At 42.6% G+C, this 22,176-nt stretch overlaps 1 protein-coding gene across 1 annotated transcript in view; it reads left to right on the forward strand.

The window, feature by feature from the left end:
* ec (ubiquitin specific peptidase echinus) overlaps positions 1 to 22,176 on the forward strand; it is a 72,538-nt gene that overhangs the window by 43,887 nt on the left and 6,475 nt on the right. The window contains exons 3-15 of the mRNA XM_084589617.1: positions 671 to 763; positions 1,437 to 1,571; positions 3,142 to 3,255; positions 3,343 to 3,425; positions 3,522 to 3,621; positions 3,751 to 3,808; positions 3,944 to 4,038; positions 6,539 to 6,691; positions 8,851 to 8,998; positions 16,357 to 17,032; positions 18,266 to 18,558; positions 18,676 to 18,795; positions 19,203 to 20,957. Coding sequence (XP_084445743.1) covers positions 671 to 763; positions 1,437 to 1,571; positions 3,142 to 3,255; positions 3,343 to 3,425; positions 3,522 to 3,621; positions 3,751 to 3,808; positions 3,944 to 4,038; positions 6,539 to 6,691; positions 8,851 to 8,998; positions 16,357 to 17,032; positions 18,266 to 18,558; positions 18,676 to 18,795; positions 19,203 to 20,957 — 3,823 coding nt within the window. The remainder of the gene's footprint in view (positions 1 to 670; positions 764 to 1,436; positions 1,572 to 3,141; positions 3,256 to 3,342; positions 3,426 to 3,521; positions 3,622 to 3,750; positions 3,809 to 3,943; positions 4,039 to 6,538; positions 6,692 to 8,850; positions 8,999 to 16,356; positions 17,033 to 18,265; positions 18,559 to 18,675; positions 18,796 to 19,202; positions 20,958 to 22,176) is intronic.

Genomic DNA, 22,176 nt, shown 5'->3' on the forward strand with positions numbered 1-22,176 from the left:
ATAAACCTGTCCCTTTCACATGCATGTAAGTCTCTAGGTCTTCTGTTTGTTCATTTTGCTTGCTTTTAAAATTATACCATCCTGTAGCGTACAGCTCTCTGTAGATGGCCTTTCATCTTTATCATTTCTTTTGATCAGTGTGACACGGTATGGGTCACACATAAAATTACCTTTTATCCAGCTCAGTTTCTTGCTGGGGAGGAGTGGCAAGAATGGCAGCAATACTAAAGAAGGGTGGAATGGGAGGGAGTAATGTAAATAAAAAAATAAACCAGCATGGAAAACTTAAATTCTTAACTTTTAACTGGAGGGGTTACTTGGATTGCCCCAGAAGGCTAGCTGTATGTAGCTCATAATACTACCTACATATAGCTCCTCATGGTCATGGTGCACTTTGGAATGTCATTTCTGTCAGGGTCTCGCTGACCATTTGAAATGGCTGCTCAGAACACACTACACCGTTCTGCAGGCCATGGGCACTACTATCCAGCCACGGTGTGTTTGCTGCCTCGTCATGATGTAGCCATTTTGCATGCAGCAAGTTGGTTGTGGGTTTGGAAAGAGGGCTCATTGTGAGAAACAGCAAGAAACTGTAAAAACAAGATATATTTTCTGTGGATAGCTTTACCCTGCGGCACTTCTAAGACATCTCTTCTCTTTCATTTTGCAGGTCTTGTGGCACTTGGACATATTTAGAAGAAGCTTTAGGGACTTAAATGGGCACATCTGCATGACAGACTCTTGTATCTTTTGTGCTTTGAAGGTGAGTCCATATCTGAGCAGTGTTAAAGTAAATATGTGGAATGTACATCACTTCAGGCTTGCATTTTTTTTTTTTTTTTTTATGAAGTTGGACGTCATCACAGAGTGTAATACTTTGGAGCGGAACCCTGACTACTATGACAGCTGTGAACAAAATATACTTCAGGTCACCTGCAAATATGCATGCTGCACATTTCAGTTTCAGGCTGCCTGCTCTGGCTGATATGAATTTCATTATTTTTTGTGACACTACTGATAGTGAACTTGGTTGTAGTGATTTGATAAATGTCCTTGGAGAAGCTTTTCTTCCTACTTTGTGCATGTTTTTAATGTTATAGCGTAAAGTCACCTATTGAAGAAGGCTGGCATTCTTAACTTCTTTTCACTTGATTTGGTAGTTTTAAATATTTTGCTTTAATGAAGCTTTTATGATTGTGACGACGTAAACTCGTGTGTGTTGCATTTGTGCCAGTGAGCCCTAATCACTCGGTAATAAAAGTGCTGGCTCACTGCATCTGTAATTCAAGTTTAGGCAGTTTTCATGTTAATTGTTATATAGTCGCACCACTTATTTTATGCAAGTTTACCACCTCCTAGCCGGTATGCTGAAGATGTTGCTTGTTTAGTGTATGGGGAATATGTATTCCCAACTAGACTTGTCATGCTGTTTGCAGGAACTGTTTGCCCAGTTCCAGTACAGCCAAGAGTCTGCCCTCCCACCTGATGCTTTACGTCGGGCATTGGCCGAGACCTTCTTTGACCAGAGGAGATTTCAGTTGGGCTTTATGGATGATGCTGCCGAATGCTTTGTAAGCTTATATTTTAATCTGTGTGAACTCTTTTGAGGTGTTAATAGCAGTGAATTATTGCCAAGAAAAAAAAACAATTGCAAGCATTGAGCATTCATCATTATCTGTTATCATGCGTCTTTTTTGTTCGCATGCAGCCACATATTGCATACAGCGATCACTGTATGATATGCACTCTTAGGGTTTTCGTTGGCTATCTGATTGCAAAATTGTACAGCTCTTATTGGCCACGTTGCAAACCATTGAGCAAAGAGCAATGGAAGACTATTATTGACTTGTGCAGGCTGAGCCTCCGTCATTGCCACGGGAAAGAAAGAAAAAATGGAAGAGACGGATGTGTTTCATGCCTACCATAGTGTATATAAATTTTAAGTTGACAATGAAGGCTGCATTCAATCGATGTTGCCCGAACCCTCATTTCAGTGGTGTAATTATTGTTCCAGTGCATCTGGGCTGTCATGCAGAGTGCTCATTGTGAAGATTAAGTTTTAGTTTACACGTGGTGCAGAAATCTGTAGTTTACTTTATCTATTAGGTTATTCTATAACAGGGGCTCTGAGACTAGGTTCTGTGGAACCTTCGGCCCTTGTTTTGAATGTTTTGCTTGCTCGGAATGGTTCTTGTGTTCCCTAAGCGCTGAAATCTATATATGCCTCAATCCCCTCCTTTCCTTTACCCACCTCATTTTATTTATTTATTCATTCATACTGTTAACCCTTACTGAGGGTCATGACAGGGAGGGAATCAACAATACATATAAAATCAATAACACATCTAAAATTTCAAATAACAGACCACAGTAACAAACACTTTGATTTACAATTACACAAACACCATCTCAGAAAGCTGCTGAGCTGGATCAAATGACACAGAAAGCGAAAAAACACATACAAAGTAATAGGACGCGACGCACGGGAGACGACATGTTAGAATTCATTAAAGTATTGATCGAGACTTTTCTGGAATGCTGTTTTATTGGCACTTTGTACAATATGAGTAGGAAATTTATTACAGAGCTCATACTGATCATATTGTAATTGCTTATAGTAGCCTGTTTCACTGTATAGCCAATAGTTATTATTAAATTCAGACATTTTTTGTTTTTCTTTCAAGAGCTGCATATCTACATGCCCTTCTTTACAAGCATGTGAGCTAGAAGGGATGAAAGCCAGTGTTAGGGTTTCCTGATGGTAATAGGAGTGGGTGTCTCTGGTGTATAAGTCTACCAAGGCAGAAACATTACTGCAAAGAGGCTTGTTCTGCTGTAGAGCATCAGCTAGCAGCAGCCATGTCCATTCCAAATCCATCAGTGCATAGAGGTGGAGTATATGGTACCCTGGAAAGTATTGAAGTGATTGTGTGCATACCTAGTAGTGGCTAGGCCTCATGCGAGAGTGACACCTTTCATTGTCTCTTGATGGAGCTTCCACACCAGTTTACAAAGTGGTCCAAAGGAGTACCACAGCTGTGCAGCTTCGATGTATCGCTCGGAGTTCTTCTAAATTTTTGTGTCTACTCATTATGTCTCAGAGTGCCTGAGGTTTTCTATGATGTTTTTTTTTTTTCCTAGGAAAATATTTTACAGAGGATTCACTTCCATATTGCAAGCCAGGAAGTTGAAGATATGTGTAGTGTTGGACACTGCATTCCTCATCAGAAATTTGCCATGACACTTGTTGAACAGGTAAATGTGTAGAGCATGTTGGTTTGGCAGTATGTAATTGTCTCTCAGGAAAGGCATCCTTATTCATACTTATGGTTTTATTTCCAGACTGTGTGTCATGTCTGTGGTGCATCTTCTGAGCCACTGCCATTCACTCAAATGGTTCACTACGTCTCAGCCTCCGCCTTATGGTGCGATACGAATATAAATGATTATGCATGCTTTTTATATTTTGTGCATGCTTTCAGAGCTTCATTGCTTAAAGGTCATATTCTCTGTTATTTCAGTTTGCAAGCATCAATTGTGCATAGCACGGAGCAAAAGCCAGTGTCTTTTGGGGAGCTGCTGAGACGGGCAGGAGGAATGGGTGACATCAGAGACTGCCCAGTAAGGACGCTTGCACAGTAATCTTGTTTTCTCTGGTTGTGGTTTTGATACTGACAAAGGCCACTTTAAAGCATGTTGGAGTATGGTGCTTGTCAGTTCTTTAATTTTTTTTTTTCTCTTTTACTGCAGAGCTCATGTGGGGCCAAAATCCAGATATGCAAGACCCTCATGAACAGACCTGACATAGGTAATAACTGTGCTTTGTGTCCAGATGCATGTGTCGGTTTGCATGACTAAACGTTTCTGTCACTTGAGGTACTTTTCATATCTAATGCTTATGGCAGAAAACTTCACGATATGCATCTTTTCAATTCTGTTACAGTGAGCCTTGGTCTGGTTTGGGACTCTGAAAGGCCAAGCGTGGATCACATCGTGGACGTCCTTGACAGCATTGGGATGACTGTAAATATGGATGAGGTAAGTGTGATTTCGTGCATGTAATCTCCGTTATATTTGTATTGCAATATGGTGCAAATGCAGTATTGTATAAGATATATGCCTTTCTAATCTGATAAGACACATTACAAAAACTAAGGTGCAGCGTGAGCCTGCCTTTATATATCCACTTGCCTCTTCAGCATTTTTAATATGTGTGCTATGCCATTGGCTCATTGTGGCAGCGAAATTGCCATTTTGACTCTACAACTGTTCACATTGTCATTGATGTTGTTGTGCCTGTGGCTTAAACAAAAATGCATTTGTACCATTGATCAAACGTTGAGTTTATTGATTGACCCTTTCTACACTGTGAGCTGTAACTTTACACACTGCTTTATGAGATGCTTGTGTGCACCAGCTTGATTTCTCTGGGACCTTTGTTTTTTTCACCCACCATATGGCACTGTCACTTTAACTCTTAAAAGCCCATGGACCCTTTGGAAAACTCTGGAGGTCAGCTTCTCTGCACAGCAAAAGCCCCTTCACTATGGCAGCCAAACCTCTTCTGGAGGCTGAAACGGGAAGCAGTGCTGGGGTTGTCTGTTGTGACAATAATGCTGCGCTCATTCCCTCCGTGCCTCTGCCTTTTATTGCTGTCATGGTTAAGGGATTAAGAGTGGCTCTGCCAAACCATTGCTTACCAGGTACTATTTGTGCTCTCTGCATTGTAAATGCGAAGGAATGCGTCTCTCCAGGATCATGCAGGGTATAAGGGTTGAAATACAAGTATTCAGCGCTGCATCCAACTTGTGCCCATACATGGGGCCCCGCCGCCATGGATGGTAAAGGGGTTTTAACTATGCAGTAGTGCTGACTTGAAAGTTTGCAAAGAGTATAATGTTTTTGCTAAATTGCCTTAACCAAGAAGGCTTTTTTTTAGTCCCTTAACACAACTTATACTAGCAAGAAATCCCACGAACCATGAATCCCATGAAGCGGGGATTAAGATATGGGAATATTCTTCAATGTGGGCTCAGAGGGGTGTCCTATCCTTGGTAAAAGTTTGCAAAGCAAGGAGCCGTGCAGTGGTGAACATTGCATGTTGAACCAGTTATCCTTGAGCACTTGTCATCCTTTGCAGTCGAACAGTATCTGCGGCACTTCTATGAAGTAGTGCCTTGAGGAAAATGTGGTGTTTCTCCGGCTTCCTGATGGAGGGCTGTCATAGAGCAGTGGTAACTGAACTTCTCCTGCTAGTGCAGCTGCTCTTGAGCTGCCTCAATACCCTTATTAGAAAGCAGAGATAACCATCAGAGCCAGAATTTGAGAGTCGGTACAGCGCATAGCTGTTTACAAGAGTGAAGTCAGAAATGAAGTAAAGGAGGCACATCCACCAATTTCGAGGCTTTTGGCTCACACTGTAATACAGCCAGAGCTAGCCAAACTGCTCTGCTTCCTGCATGTATTGTATGTAGTTTGTAGTAGTCACAGGGCACTGCAGGTCAATTATAGATCGCTCTCTTGCTTATTTTTTAGACCATCACGGTATGCAAGGGATTGGGAACAGTCGTCTTGACCCTTTGAGCGGGTAACAATAGCTACTAGCTCATCAGTATCGTCTTCTTCACTATCTGTTGATTAGTCTACATCATTAGGGAGTGAAGCAAAGAGGTCTAAAGCCTCTGCTACCAGCTGGCGTATGGTCATTTAGAGGCACAAAAAAGATAGGCAATGTGCTTGAGATTCCAGCAAAAGCCTGTAGGGAAATAAGTCCTCACAGAATAGGCCTGGATCACTTATTCATTTCACGTGAAATCTCAAGAAAGGCTCTAAATGGTACTTTAAAGGAGGCTTCAAAGTAGCGATTCTATAATTTATTTACTTTTCTTACAGCAAACGACTTTCAGATTTGTTTTTTTTTTTTTGGTGGCGAACAACGCGTCCACGAACACTTGGAAGCAAAAAAGAAAATGACACTAAGTTCTAGAAAAGCTGGAAAAGCGTCAGGTGGATTGCAGGGAAAATTACTTTTTTTTTGGTGTCACACCATGTGCTGCTACAATACCATGAGGGAACATGCACTTCTCTGGGATATAGAGTCATTTGAATGAGGTGAAAAATTTGAAGCCCAAGTACCAGCAGATGATCCAGTTTTTTTTTAGCTCTAGAAGAGGTGAGCTAAGCTGAAAATGTACTTACCTCTCTGGTTAGAGTAATCTGTGCAGTGTTCACATTGAATGTTATGAAGAGGTAAGTGACTAGGTCGAGCAGTCAGGCTAAAAGTGCCTGCCGTGCAGCATTGGCTAAACAAGCTGAAAAACAATTTTTATAGCTGGAGCCATTCCTGGAGCCTGCTCAATGGAATTTCTGACTAGGACCAACTCACTTTTCACTGCCCTAATCAGAGCTATCTCAGTTGGATCATTCTATTTGAGAATATTGCAATGAAACAGATGAATTGAAATTTTATTTTTAACTCATTCTCATCTTGTTTGCTTGAAAAATATTAACCTTTGTACATGTCCTTTTGATTTTCCAGATGTTTCACAAAGTTGTGGACAGCAGATGGGCTAGCACAGTGACTCACAACCTTGTTGGTCTGGTGACATACTATGGAAAACATTACTCTACCTTTTTCTTTCACACCAAGCTATGTGTATGGATATACTTCGATGATGCCACTGTGAGAGAGGCAAGTCTAAAGGACCTCTTTTTATTTTGTGACATGGGAACTTGCAATATTGCTCAGAATAAACCTTCTGCTTATGTGCAGAAATAAGTTAAGGATTCCACTTTCTACCTGTGAAACTTCGATAGTATAATGAACATGGATATTACGAATTATTGGCTATATCATACTTACCCTAAACATTTTCTGCAAATGCATGCAGTTTCTAGTTTATATATTGAATGCAAATTAGCCATGATTGGCTATGAAACAGATATGTTGAACACCCCAGCGCTAAGCAGCGCCCGCTTGAATAGTAGTTGGAAGGCTTGGCCGCAGTACAAAAGTTGTGGTGGTGCTGCGAGCATTTGTGCGAAGGTTTGCTAATCTTGCATTCACCAACAGTAACGTGAAAGATACAGCACCATGGAGCATTGTTAATTTGTTGGCCAGCTTGAGTTCGCACCTCTCGATCCATTTGACAGCACCCCAAAACCAGCTGTGCCATGGAGGTGGTGAAAACGGCAATAACTTTTGCTCTGATGACTGTTGCCTACACCACATGGCGCATTGCTCTTTAATGCAGCAATGCCACCCTAACAGGTGCTTTACCTCCTGTTGTTGCGTAGCGGTGGTGTGCAGGAAGCCAGCCTATCTGGAGTTTGCCTTTTTTGTGGTCTCCAGAATCACCGCAAGGATCTTTGAAAATGTTTATAAAACTTGAAAAAATGTTGCCTCATTTCTCTAGTAAACTTCGCCTGAGTTGCCATCCCTTCAGTGACTAAACCGCGCTGCTTTTGCATGCAGGTTTTTTTTTTTGGCTGTATCGCGCAATTTCACAATTTTGACTTGTTTGCTATAATGAGGTTTGACTTTAAGTAGATTCTTTCACTCTACTTGTAAACTGTGCGTAAGCAAAGGAACTCTGGGTGTGTTGAGAAACTCTTGATTGCGGCTATAACTTTTCTTATAAGAACATGGTCAATTCAGTGATCACTAAGAAATGCAGATTTTATTTCTGTTTTTAAGTAGGTGTGTTATGCTACTGCATTTTGGAAAATCATACCTACCAGATTCTACTGCTTTACTGGAAAAGAAAATTCTTTGTTAATTATTACATTGTTAAGATTTAGCGCAGCTCATTATCTGTTGTCTAAACATTTTGACCTTGGCATTTTTCATTCAGGTCTTAATTGATGTCAGCTTACAGGTTTGAAAGTTGTCTAAGCTTGATAACTTATGGCAAATTCCAGTCTGCAATATGGAGCAAGTTTCCTTGCTCTACAAAATCAGAGTTGTTTTAATAGGCGATCTGGATTTGGGTCTGATTGGCCTGCGGTGGCACGGTCCCTAGACTCTTTAGGCACCTTGCTCTTTCGCAAATTCGGAGAGTGCTCCGGATTGCCTATTAGTATTTGCTATTAGACTTCACTGTGGCTTTGCATGGCTCAATGCCAGTCTTGTTTTTGTGTTATTGAATAAAGATAAGTATGTCCTAGGCATTATCTTTGTGCTTTAGTAGTGAGATTTACTGCAATGAGATGAGTTTGTTATGTAGTGAGAAATGACGCCCGTGCAGTTTAATGGATCTTGGAATAGTTGTTGGGGATGCAAATGGTTTTTCGACCTGTTGTACTCTTTTCAGATCTCGTTGCACCTGCAGTTAATTGATGTCTGGCATTCAGATTAGAAAAAGGTTTGACTAAGAATGGATATTATAACGCTGGTTATTGCTAATGAGCATTATTTAAAAGAAAAAAGAAAATTACGTTTACTGCTCCAGAACACATACAGGTGTGAGTAGTTCATAATGGGTCTATCTCAGACTACTTGTTTTTGTGCAGTTGACTGGGCGTCACGTAATGGGCAACATATATGGAGGCAATTGGATCAAAGAATGTTTACTAGCTCACTTGTACAATGCCAAGTGAGGCTTCCTAACTATCTCAACTGACAGTTCTGCCCCAGTTCGAGACAGAAACCATACTTTACTATACTATACTAGCTGCCTTTTTGTAGACTTGCGGTTTATGACTCTCTTTCAATGCTTTTTTTTTTATTGTGGGCATTTGGGACACACAGATCATGAGCTTCCCGGGAGTGCTGATTGAACTGTGGGCAGTGAAGCAAACAGGCCTTTCATCAAACCATGTTTCACCTGCTGAATTTGCTATTTCTTTCAGATTGGCCCCCATTGGCAGCAGGTGGTAGACAAGTGCCACAGAGGGCACTTCCAGCCCCTGCTTCTGCTTTATGCAAACCCAAATGGAACTCCAGTGTCTACTGCCAGTGCCCCTACTTCTGTGATACCGTACATGTCGGAACACAAAAGTGAGCATGAAGTTCGGATCATTAGTGCATATTGGATTTACTTGAACAGTGTCTCAAAGACCCCCCCTATGACAGAAAGGAACGGGAACTAGCATCGACTGTCTAGGGCGCTACTCACTGTTTCTCTTCAGATTAAAATATTTGGTGCAGATCTCAAGAAGGCCTTTTAGCCAGGTTTGGAATGCAAAACACTGTTATTTTGCAGGCACCTATAAAATTTGTTGTAATAGTTGCAGATTGTAACATTGGAACACAAGAATTTGTCAAATGGCTACTTGAATGATCAAGGAGTTCTTGAAGGAGTGAAGATGCACATGAAGGCTTTCATTAAAAGATGGGCATGATGCTAGAAACCCCTCAAATTATGAAATTAGTCATTTTGTTTTACGTGACTCTTTCAAAGGACGTGCTGCTAAGCTTATTGCTTTTATTTATTGTACACCGCCCCTATATAGGGGTATTGCATACCCTATATAGGTATATGTACTACTTACTTTGTTACTATTAAGGTATACTGCTTACTTTGTTGATGGCAAACATGAAAAGCACCCTACTGTAATATCCGGAGTCATCTCCCACCCTGCTGCCACCTGATATTCATTGAACTAATAAGATGGGTGATACCTCTGGTACCAAAGAAAAAAATTAGGAAAGAGAAAACATGCATTTTTTTTTATTCAAGCAAATCTCTGAATGGCTTTTAAGAACTGGAAGAAGTTTCTGTTTGGCGTCCAAGAAAAACCTTTGCTTGGTAACACGCTCGTCCTCCTCTTCAAAACCATCAATGGAAATTTTGCTTCCCGAATGAAAAGCGCTGCTGAGGGTTTCATTCTCTACAGGTTTGGAGAGCTGTGAGAATATGGATTGTAAAACTGCAGCTTAAATAGAGCCCTTTCGATAGGAAGTGCAACATGCTTGAATAAACCTATTGCTTTCTGCCTCTTTTTTCTTTTTTTGCCATCATAGCAGTCGGGAGGGTATCTTTCGCAAATTGCAAAGCCAGTGGCTAACACATTTTGGGGTTGGCGATGACTGGTTTTCACAAAATTGATATCCTGCCTAAAGTTGAGGGGGTGGGCAATGACTCGGGGATGGGCAATGACTCTGGATATTATGATATAGTTCAGATTATAAGAGTGCGGAATTCATCTCAAATACAGATATCATTGCTGGCTCTAGCAAAGTCTCAGAAAAAGCTCTGAATTCACAATGTAAACTGCTGTGTACAGAGTGCCCAAAAGGGTTAAGCAGGTGTTCAGACTTCTGTTGCACCTTAATGAGAAGAAGTCATATTTGCAGCCAATAGGCTTTAGTAAATCTAAAATTACTTCAAGGGAAGGTTCCTGGCCTCAGAATTCTATTGACCTTGCAGGTTGCCAGAAAAATCTTGGTGGGTAGTTATCTTATCATTGAACATTTATGAACAAAATCCCACCAGCACTTGCAGCAGTATTTCTGTGGACAAGAGGCCTTGTTGTGGTTTAGTGTGTCATGAGCATAAGTTCCGACTACTAATGGGTGGGTGCAGTCAAATTTGAAGCTCCATTTTAATACACCACACCAGAGAGGTTGCCGCCAGTGTGAAGTGATAAGCGCATGTACAATTGCTGTCATAAAGTTATGGGGCAGGCTTTGGTAGTCAGGCTGCTCCTGTGACTTACTTAGCAAGAATTAAGAAGTGCTTAATAAATACACTGTCAAATGCTGTGGGTGCAATGTTTATAAGCACAAGAAACCTTCATATTTTATGTACATTGTGGTTTGCCAATGCTGGGCTTCCATTTAGTTTGCAGCATTTATGGGGGCAATGCTTTAATGGCTCATGAGGGAGAGGTTAACACAATGTTAGCATGTTCAATAATAGTAGGATGCAACTTAAAACTGCAGTTGATAACAATGGGCTAGTGAGAAGCAAGCCCACTGACGAGTTAGCAGTGAGAAGGAAAGTAGAGGAATTCAGTATCTAACTGCAGAACAGGGAGAGAGAGAGGGAATAAACTTTATTGAGAAATAGGTCTCTAAGGTTGCTCGATGATCAGTTGTGTGGGATCTTCATTCCAGAACTTCAGTTGCGGCCGAGCTGCTTCACAGAATGAGCTGTGAATGAGAGTTTCACAAATATCATTGCTGATTTTGCTATAGAATGGATAGCCTTATGTGGTGAAAAGAAAACTAGGCATAGGCAAAAATCAGATGTATGCATTGAGCGACAAGGAATGCAATGTTATTACCAATATGGATGAGATAGTTGATGCAGCCGAGGAGTACTTTATAGGTCTATACAGTAGCCAAGGTCATCAGGGCAGTAATGAGAGTTACACTAGTGCAGAGTAATCAGAAATTCTGTCATAGTAACAAAAGAGGAAGTAAAGAAAGTCTTAGAAGCATTGCAAAGCGGTAAAGCAGCCAGTCAAGATAAGGTAACAGTAGATTTGTTAAGGGTGATGGAGAGATTGTTCTAGAAAATCTGATCATTAGAAAATCTGGCCATCCTGTATATGCCATGTCTGATAACCTTAAGTGTACTGGATTCTTGCAAGACTGCTAACATTATTTTAACTCATAGAAATGGGCAAAAAGTTTCCTGCTTGGTATTTACTAAAGTGATTGCTAATAGAGCCAGAACAACCTGAGGCTTAAATCAAAGAAAGGACAAGGCAAGCTTTCATAAAAGCTACTCAACAATATACCATGCTCACATTGCTTTTCACATGATAAAGATTTATGTTGCATAGAAGCAACTTTTACATATAGCCATTTTAAATTATGAGAAAACATTTGACTCACTTTAAACTACTTCACAGGGGTGGAAGTGCTGCGCCAATTGCGCCATTCTGTGCCAATCTGACCTGTTGCGCCAAGCTGCGCTTAAACAGCAATTTACCCGGTAATAGACCATCGCAAGTATACAATGCCAAATTTACCTGAGTATTATCGTCGATTGTGCAACACTGGGCGCTCGCTGCAAAAGCATGCAGCCGCATCCACATCCGCGGCAGTTTGGTTCACTTGTGGTGTTTGTCATAAAGCTGTTATCGCCGCAATTTTCACGAAAGGCTAGGTAGATGTCAACGATAGGCCGCGTGCAGCAAGCGCATTGGTGGCCTGCAACACGTTGAGGCACGTCACACTCTGCCAGCGATCACTGAAACAGCCTCCCCAAACCTGAATTGCATGGGACAGTTGTTCCCACACAGATTGTGCGCACTGTGGCAGGTATGATGACAATTGGAAGTTCGGCCTTTCCGAAAAATCTTAATCGGATAGTTTTGGATTCTCTCCTACTTCACGCCATCCCGTGGCTGCGATTGGGCATGCGCATCGAATGCTACTTGGGGCGGCACAAACTTTCTTGTTTTTGGATGGCATCACGCCGTCCTAACGCATACGCATATGTCTCATGCATGTGTCCACGTTCTGCTTCCAGCTATATAGTCACGCGGTTTCACCGCTCTGCCCAGTTTGCCGCCTCACCATGCCCTGCGGTGAAGCATCCTCAAAACGCGAGGGGGCTGCTTAGGGCAGAGCCATCAGTTAATACCACTGAGTAGCCCTGAGAAAGGGTAGGGAGGCTTTTACGATTTTGGAGCAATCCTTCAACCTTCCTGACAGTGTGCGCAAAGCAATTAAAGCGCTTTACGAAACCGGGAAAAACGTTTTATTAGGGTTTCATCTCAAATGCAGACAGCTGTCATGTAGGTGTTCATCAGATAAAATTACTGTAACGCAGACTGTTTTCGGCATTTTTTTTTTTATTCCATTCAGTACCTAGAACTTTAGGTAAATTTGAACATTTTTTCTGTTCTACTGGAGGCACTTACTGCAACTGTGAACAGAAAAATGCACTTAGTAGCATTTAACGCCATCAGCCTGCTCCAAAATGCTCCGAAATAGCCCATAACTTGCTCTAAACATGCTCCAAAATTGGAATTTCGCTGTGCCAAAGCTGCTCTAAAATAAGACTTTTGCTGCTCCCATGCCTGCTACAAAAAGCTAGAACCTGCTTCCACTCCTGCTTCAGCAGTCATGCAGGTATTATAGAGCTGACATGCAGGTATTATAAAGCTGAGACGTAGAAGAGTCATGTGCAAAAAAAAAGAAAAAGAAAAAAAAAGAAAAGAAGAAGAAGAAGACACTTAAGCTCCTTCCACATTTAAGGGTGCGGTGCGACAGCCTCAATGGCTCCTGTCAGCAGCTCCCCTTGCAGATCTGTGTTCACATCCTTGCACTTTGCTACTCGCTTGTGATGATCCCTTACATTTGTTGTGTCTCTGTTATCTGGTGTCAGGTGTATACTCACTATCATACATTCGTAAGCTACCACATTATGTGAAAGACCAATCGGCATAGATACAAAACCTCGCTTTCATAACCCAGCCGTACAGACGTGCCTGCATGGCCTAGAAGTAGTGTGCCTGGCTTGGGAACTGAGGGCTCTGAAGGGTCTGATTCCCATTTCAAAGGAGCTCCCAGAGTTAGCAGCTCCTGCCCACTCGCCCATTTTTTGTGGTCTTGTGCCCTGCCCATGTCACCTGCCAGAGGGATGCTCGTGATTTTTCGCTCAGAATTGCAACACTTGTGCCGACACTGGGGCTTTTAGCACTATTTTGTTGATTGCAAAAGATATAGTATAGTGGCTGTGTAGCCACGGTTGTCCCATAAAGAAATAAAATCCCAATCAAGGAGGGAGTCGGGCAGGGAGACATAATCTCTCCACTGCTATTCGCTACATGTTTACAGGGAGTACTCGGAGACTTGTATTGGGAACATTTGGGGAGAGAAGTTAATGGAGAATATCTTACGTAATCTGCAAATCGCTGATGGTATTGCTTTGCTAAATATAACTTAGGGGAAAATTGCAAAGCATGATCAGTGACCTAGACAGATGAAGATGGGTCTTAAGGTTAATATGCAGAAAATATTCCACAGGCTTGGAATGGAACAGCAGTTTTATTATAGGTAGCAGCAAGGTACTGGAAGTGGTAAAGGTACAAAACTTCTTATAGTAGTATGTAGTGACTGCAGATCTGGGCCACGAGAATGAAATAACTAAATGGATAAGAATTGCGGTTGGAGTGCATTTGGCAAGTGCTTTCAGATCATGAGGCAGTTTACAGATATCCTTCAAGATCAAAGCACCTGATACGAGTGTCTGACCTGTACTCACCTTTGTAGAAAAATGTGGAGGTCAACAGAAAGGGTTCGGCCTAAATTGAGAACAACACAGGAAGGTATGGAAAAGAAAATGATAGGTATGATGTTAATAGGTGGAAAAAGAGCTGAGTGGGTTAAGAAACAAATGTGGGTCAGTGAGTCGAAATCAAGAAGGAGAAATGGGCATGGGCAGGCAAGGCATGTAATGAAGCCAAGGTAACTGATGATTGTTGACGTAATGGACTGCATCCCAAAGGAAGGCAAGGCTGACAGAGATTGCCAGAAGGTTATAAGGAGTGAATGTAATTAGAAAGCTTTTGGGATGAGATGGCCACAACTGGCGCAGGATCAGATTAATTGCAGACAGATGGGAGAGGCCCTTGCCTTGCAGTGGTCATAGTCAGGCTGGTATCCTATATTACGCTGTTGACCAGTCACTGTAGTAAGCGAAGTTTACTTCGTTAGACAAAGCAGAGTCATCCAGCTTGTTGAGTTTATTTTTGTCTGGTGGTCAGCTTTGTGTTTAGGTAAAAAGAAAATCTCCAACAGCTAGACTAGTTTTTGTCAGGGAGTGATTCAGTGTGGTGATCAAGGTGGAATCAAGTTGTATCGAACTATAGTGATAAGAGGCAGGACTTGATGCAGATTTCATAGTAGCATGTCAGATGGTAGAGCAATCTTGTTTTGCCTGACCATCACTTGCCACGGTTTTGTTTTGCACTTGAATCTGTTTGTAAAAGGACATGTGTAAGAGGTAAATTGGTCGCAACCACTTTTCTTTGGCTGTGCTTTTTAAAAGGACTTTACTAAGGTACAAGAATGCAGTGCGGTGGGTGAGCACCTTCCAGATCATTCTGTATTGCATACTTGTGTCTAAAGCCCTTGTAACGAGCAGAACCAAAGGAAACTGGTTATGACCAATTTACCTCTCACACGTGTCCTTTTACAAAAAAGTTTCAAGTGAAAACGAAACAGCAGCGAGCATGTGGTGGTCAAGCAAAACTTAATTGCGGAGAAAAATCTCAAGTGCGCCAGATTCTTCATTGCAAGCTTTTTGTCAGAATTCATTAAATTAAGGTTCGCATAGAAGTCTGACAATATTAACAACTGGCCTGCATGACCTACTTCTCGACAGACCTGCTGGTTAAAAACATATCAGTAAGACTGCTAACTTAATTCAGGTTTAAGATTCCTTGAACTACCATATGAGCATTGGGTATTGTAGTTTAGCATATTGAGTGGGTAATTAGGCATGTCAGAATCTCAGCCCAGCAACATTGTCCTATTCAGAATAGCACATAGCTTTCTGGAATGGAGCAGAAAGTAAACCGTCCTTTGTTTCTCACAACTCGTTATTATTTCGCTGTTGCTAGTATCCCATTGTTATGCCCCTGGTGTATGGTGTCAGAGCCAGTAATCACCCACACCGCCTCTTAAGACAATGAAACATGGTTGCAATGGGCAGTAATGACCAAACTTAGCTGTTGTAGTCAGTGCACCATTCTTGATGTGGCAGGTTGAGTGAAAACTATAAGATTAAGAAGGTGAAATTTTACATTAAAGAAAGCTATGACTGCTAATTAGTATGCCTTTAATTTCTGTATGCTCAGTAGATATCCAGGAAGCAATTTCTCGAGTGACATAGCTTGCTTAGCACCTTTCTGTGGCCAGGCGTTGCTTATGATTATAATAAGAGGGGTTTCAGAGCCCGTTCACAGCAGATGTGCAAAAGGTCAAGTGCTAGATCATGGTTCTGAGTACAAGGCTTAAAGTGCTTAAGGGTGCAAAAAAGAGGATTCCTTACACTTGCATATTTATTTTTGAGCACAGAATTGCTGCATGATTGGTGCTTTAATAGCACCATTGGCTTTGTGCTTCAACATATGCTTGTGGCAAGCACTCAAGCACAAACAATCATAAATGAAGGCAGGGGGCAAGGAGAACTATGCTGGTTATAGATAGTTGTTCCTGACATACAGCTCTCTTGCTTTGTATGTGATAATATTTTCTCTGTAGCTGGAGTTGGGAGTTGTAGTTCTGTAGCTATTGTTGTGTCCCACATCAAAAATGTAGCTGGCAATGCGAGTCCGAGAGCTTTTTTTAATTTTAAATCAAAAGTTTCACCCAGTGTGATCACTAGATGGCTCAGTCATTGCTTTACGTACATTCACAAAGAATTCTGTCACCTTTCTTTGCCACTGCAGAGAAACCAATGGAGTGTAAGCGGTCAAACGAGAAGCACAGATATGGACAGCAAAGTGGAAAGAAGAATGACGAGCTAGGTCTAGCAGTGAACAGCACCAGCGACGAGTCGCCATGGGGTTGCGGCACCTACATAAGCAGCAAGAAAGCCATCAGCATGGGAGGCCGCTCAGCTGTGCCGGAACCTGTATTGGACATGGCCTTTGGTCATTGTGCAAAACAGCCAAGGGCGCGGACCTACTCGGACACTTCCATTATGTCAGAACGACCCACTGATCCAGCTGGCAGTGGCTCAGACCTGGAAGCTCACCTTAACAGCATACGCCGATTGACCAAACCGACAGCAGGCAGGGATAGCTGTTTGGATGGAGACCACAGTAGCAGCACCTACATCAGCAGACAAGCAGTGGAGAGCGTACTTAGCCTTCAGCACCTGCAGAGGCAGCGTGTCCTCAATGGGTCCAATGCGACAGTAGTGCCTGGCAGCCGCAACAGCAGCAGCAGCCTGGAATCGTTTGAGAATTCGTTGCACATGCGAGAGAAGGTATCCGACTTGATTGACGGAGGAGCATGCCGAAGGAGGGACTCTGGCAACTGGAGCGGAGATAGAAACAGTGCTAGCTCGGCAAGCAGCGCCTCTCTGGATGGTTCTTACTACTGCACTTCAGGTGTGAGGAGGTGAGTTATGATTGAGGCCATGCAAGTAAATTGAATAGTAAGGTGCTTGCAGCCTCAAGTTTGTCTTGCTTGGCTGCATTAGTTTCTAAGAGGCATGGTCGCTAAAGTGTTTTTTGCTAAAGCATTACAGTTATTGTAGCAATTGACTTAATGTATAGCCAGTTCATCTTTCCACACCAACTGCATGCAGATGCAGGCGAATATGTCTACTTAGGACAGGTAGTAACCGCAGATCCGGACCATGAAAATGAAATAACAAGAAGAATAAGATTGGGATAGAGCGCATTTGGCAAGCACTTGCAGATTATGACTAGCAGCTTACCGGTATCGCTCAAGATGAAAGTATACAACAGTTACATCTTACCTGTGCTCATCTATGGGGCTGAAACGTGGAGGCTAACCAAGAGGGTTCTTCTTATCTGTACTCACCGATGGGGCTGAAATTGAGGCTAACCAACAGGGTTCTACTTAAGTTGAGGACAACGCAGAGGGCTATGGAACAAAAAATGATAGGGGTAACATTAAGAGATAGGAAGCATGCAGAGTGGTTCAGAGAAATAACTCAAGTTACTGACATTCGAGTGGAAATCAAGAAGAAGAAATAGGCATAGGCAGGACATGTAGCACAAAGAAAGGATAACCGATGATCGCTTAGGGCAACAAACTGGATTCCAAGGGAAGGAAAGCGTAGCAGGGGGCGGCAGAAAGTTAGGTGGGCGGGTGAGGTTAAGAAGTTCACAGGGGTCGAGTGGGTGGAGCTAGCTCAGAACCGGGTTAATTGGAGATATATGGGAGAGGCCTTCACCCTGCAGTGGGTATAGTCAGGCTGATGATGATGATGCATATATTATTGTATCATTATTTTGTCTGTTTTGCTGAGGGCACAACATTTATTCAAAGTCATTGACTAGTTTCCAATTTCTTCCATTCTTGCGACATGCTCTGCATGAGAGCTCTGTGGCATGCAAATATACTGCAGTAGGATGCTCAGTTGAGCGAGTTGGTTGTAATTCATTTTGTATGGAAAAAGAGTGCTAAAGAATGAAGAGCAGAAGAACAGGAAGCACAGCGCTCGTCTGTATGCTTCCTGTTCCTTTGTCCTTCATCCTTTTGAGCTGTTTTTCTATACAAAATGCATACAGATATGTTCTTCAATAAGTAGTTGTTTTGGAGAACCTTTCTTAGTACGTGTAGTGGACAGCCTGTCTGATTCTTTACTTACTCCCTGTGCAGAGCCTGTGGGAGTCCCGGTCGTGCTGTGAACAACTTTTCTAAGCACGAATATTCCAACATTGGGATGCTTGTGGACAAAGGCTATGATTCCTATTCCCTGTCAAGCACGGACAGCTACCCGTCAGCAGGAATGCCAGGATCTCCAGCCAAGGCGGATCCTCGCCTGCAGCAGATACCAGAAGCTGTGCAGATCTCTAACCGGCTTGAGTGGGACATTCGTCTTGCACAGCTGCAAGGAAGCGACTCAGCCTCAGACTCAGTGTTTGATGATGTGTTCCCTGTTGGGAAGAAAGGTGAGCATCAAGCCTTGATGAATCGTTCATGTTCACTTTATCTGTACAATTTGGAGCTGTCAATATCCAGGATGTTTCTTTGCCATCAACTTCACCGGGCTTTTTTTTTTTCTGCAGAAGAATCACTGGACTGTGAGAAGCTGTGCAGTCAAGCTGAAGCATGCCTGCAGATATCGCATGAAATGGAGCAAGCAGGGCACATCAAAGTGGCCATTGCCTTCAGTGAATCAGGCGCAGGTAAATGCAGAATTTTATCAAATAATATGTTACTGGTAAAAGGAATATGTCGTACTGTGTGAGCTGTGTTGTTTAGTTTGCCTATTTCATCTTTTTAAACATTTTTGTTGGCAACGCACGTGCTTTGTATCAGATAATAATTATAATAATATTGTTATGTGGTGGCAAGCCTTGTGACACAGCGAGATGAGAGAAACAGGATGATGTGATGGTATGATGATGAGGTATGCTTTAATGGCCAACGGGCTTAGCATGAGCACTGCACCTTGTGCCAGTGCCTGTTTCATCTTTGTATTTGTAGCAATACTAACACTTTTATTGCCACTAATGAATTTTTTTTACGTATGTTCTTATTTTTAGGTTGATTGTTCAAGTGAATGAACACTATCATTCTTTTTTTTCCACAGCTAAAGCAAGGGCTGCCTTGGATGCACCATATGGCAATATACAATCTGTGATTGATGCAAAGATAAGGCACAGCATGTGTGTGATACGCACTTCAAATTTGTACAAGCGTTTGAAGGAAGCAGAAGAACGGCATCGGGGGAAAGAATCCAGTGGCTGTGATGGTCACCACAGTCGCCAGGTTAGCAGAGACAGTACGCACAGTCGCCACACCCGTCAAGGCAGCAGAGACAGTGAATGCACAGTCATAGACCTGTCGGAACCTGTGAAAAACATAGAAATCTATGCTACTCTTCCCAAGAAGGGCTCCAAGAAGAAGAATGGGGCACTGTTTGCCCAGTCGTCTCTCCGCCTGAAAGATGTTGAGGGTTACAAAGACCAATGGCAGAGCAGCAGTCAGGATGACATGGCCATCAAAATGATGTCTGACGGAGAGTACACACTCAGCCCAAAGACGATTGTGAGAAATGGCATGAGCAGCCTTGGCAAGGCCAATGGCGCCAAGATGAGAGATGCTGAGTTCAGTGACTATTCTAGTGAATGGGAGCAGTCAAAGAAGCCCTCCTTACACCGGACACTGTCAAACCCAGCAGGCATGAAAAACCATGACGCTGATGAAGCAGCCAGTGTTTCAGTGAAGAAGCCGCACAAGATCAGGAGGAAGTTGATGGGTGGTTTTATGCGCCGTAAAAACAGGAGTTTGCCTGACCTGCGGGAAGGCAAAGACTTACCACAGACTGAGTCTAGGGCACTTGACGATACTGTCATATTCGATGCTAAAAATGAGAGAGTCGGGAAGCATGAGTCTTCTAACGAAGAAGAGGCCCACGAAGATCATTCTGCCACCATCAAGCGCTGCGGTTTCCATCAGCCCCACCGAGCCTTTGTGAGCAGAGGCCAGGCGCAGCGCCCCCTTCTGACCAAGGTTGATCCTCCTCAAGTTGAAGGAGTCATTTCTTCCACAACTCTGCATCAACGAAGCATTTCTTGTGCTCAAAAAAGAAAGTCAATGCAACTGGCAGCTCGCTGGCTACAGCTTGATATGCCTAAACCACGGCAGCAGCTATCTGAGCGACCACAGCCAAGGCAGCATCCATCAGAGGTGTCATGGCAGCAGCCGTCTGAGCTGCCACAGCCACAGCAGCAGCCTTCTGAGCTGCCACAGCCACAGCAGCAGCCACCTGAGCTGCCACAGCCACGGCTGCTGCCATCTGAGCTGCCACAGCCACGCCAGCAGCCATCTGAGCTGCCACAGCCACGGCTGCTGCCATTTGAGCTGCCACAGCCACGGCAGCAGCCATCTGAGCTGCCACAGCCACGGCAGCAGCCATATGAGCTGCCACAGCCACTGCAGCAGCCATCTGAGCTGCCGCAACCACGGCAGCAGCCCTGTGAGCTGTTCGGGGCCAATGGTCATCCAAGTTTCAGTGATACCCAGATGCCAAGCTCAGTTCCAACTCTTTCCAACAGCAACTTCAGCGCGAACCCAAGTACAGTGTTGGAACCAAACGGTTTCCTAAAAGAGCTTCACACCAAGAGAACACAGATCCTGAAGTCTCTCCCCAAGACTGCCAACCCTGTTCAAAACCTGGGCAATGAAGCATCCACACAGCCCAGGCCTGAGCAGCACTCAAGCGTTGCACCAACTGGAAATAACTGGCTGTGTGAACTTCAATCCAAACAAATGGCAATGCTCAAGAAAGGGGACCAAATGGATGGAGCCAGGGCTGCATTTGGCAAGGACGGGATACCTTCAGGTGAGGAGAGTTTGCAATACAGTCAAGTCTTGGTAATTCGAACTTGGAGAACCTTTTTTAGTACTCTTAATGCTAATGGGACCAAGGCATGAGTTCGGATAACCTGGAAGATCAAGTTAAATGAGTTTGCATTAGTGAGAGCCCACTGTAGCACTTTTTAAAACATATTTGCTTCCTCATGCTGATCATGGAAAAGGCATTTATGCAAGATATATACTTTTGGAACCTCAATAGCACTGAGCTCAGCTGCTGTAGTTCATTTTTTTTTTTTTGTCAAGCACACACTGTGCAGTAATGCCAGTTGCCTGCAAATTGATGCAGTCAGCATTGTAAGTTTAAAAAAAAAAAAAGTGGTATGAAGAAGGATAAGGAAGGTTAAGGAATTGCAAAACTGTGTTAAATGGGAACACAGTGTGACATCACTGCTGTGAAGACCAAAATAGTCTTTTATGGTTATGTAGTAAGTAGCACCCTGAGGCGGGTGCATACTCCTGTAATACCCATCATGAGCTCCATGCACCAATTTTCTCTTTTGCCAAAATAAATAAACCAGTGCTCCAGCAGTACAGAATTACTCAAGTCGTTAACCTAGTTAGCAAGTGTGTTGAAAGTTTGTAAGCAACACACATGAAGGCATGTAAATTTTTCCCTGCCTGACAGCAGGAGAGTATGCATTTTTGCTACATGTTACTTGTGGATTACCTATAGAGCGCTACTAAATAATAAATAAATAAATAAATAAATAAATAAATAAATAAATGTTTTTTTCTTTAGCCATACTTCTTTTAAAGAAAGAAAGCCACTTTTAAGTGGGAACTAATCACTTGATTGATGGACTTATACTTGTTACTGACTGTAAATAGTAACCACTCTGTTACTTATATGTTGAACTGAGTATGATCAATCCTTGGCTAGCTTTTAGTTTTATTTGATCTTCAGGCTTTTGTGTGGTAAGATCTGCTTGCGTAATATAGCATAGTCATTGGCTGATATATTGGACTCGACGGGACCTGGAAAATGGTTTGAATTATCGAGTAGCTAGAAAAATCTGTGAACATGAAAAAAACAAAAAACAAAAAAAAAAACAAAACAAAAAACAAACAAACAAAAAAAAAACATATGAACCGTCGGCTAAATAAATTGCAAACTTTGCTGCTCCTGATATGTCATTTATGTGTCAATATAGAAAGTTGTAGCATAGCGTGATCTGCTACAGTGA

This window comes from Amblyomma maculatum, chromosome 1 (assembly GCF_055883805.1).
Source record: "Amblyomma maculatum isolate TAMU_Amacu chromosome 1, ASM5588380v1, whole genome shotgun sequence".
NCBI lineage: Eukaryota > Metazoa > Arthropoda > Arachnida > Ixodida > Ixodidae > Amblyomma > Amblyomma maculatum.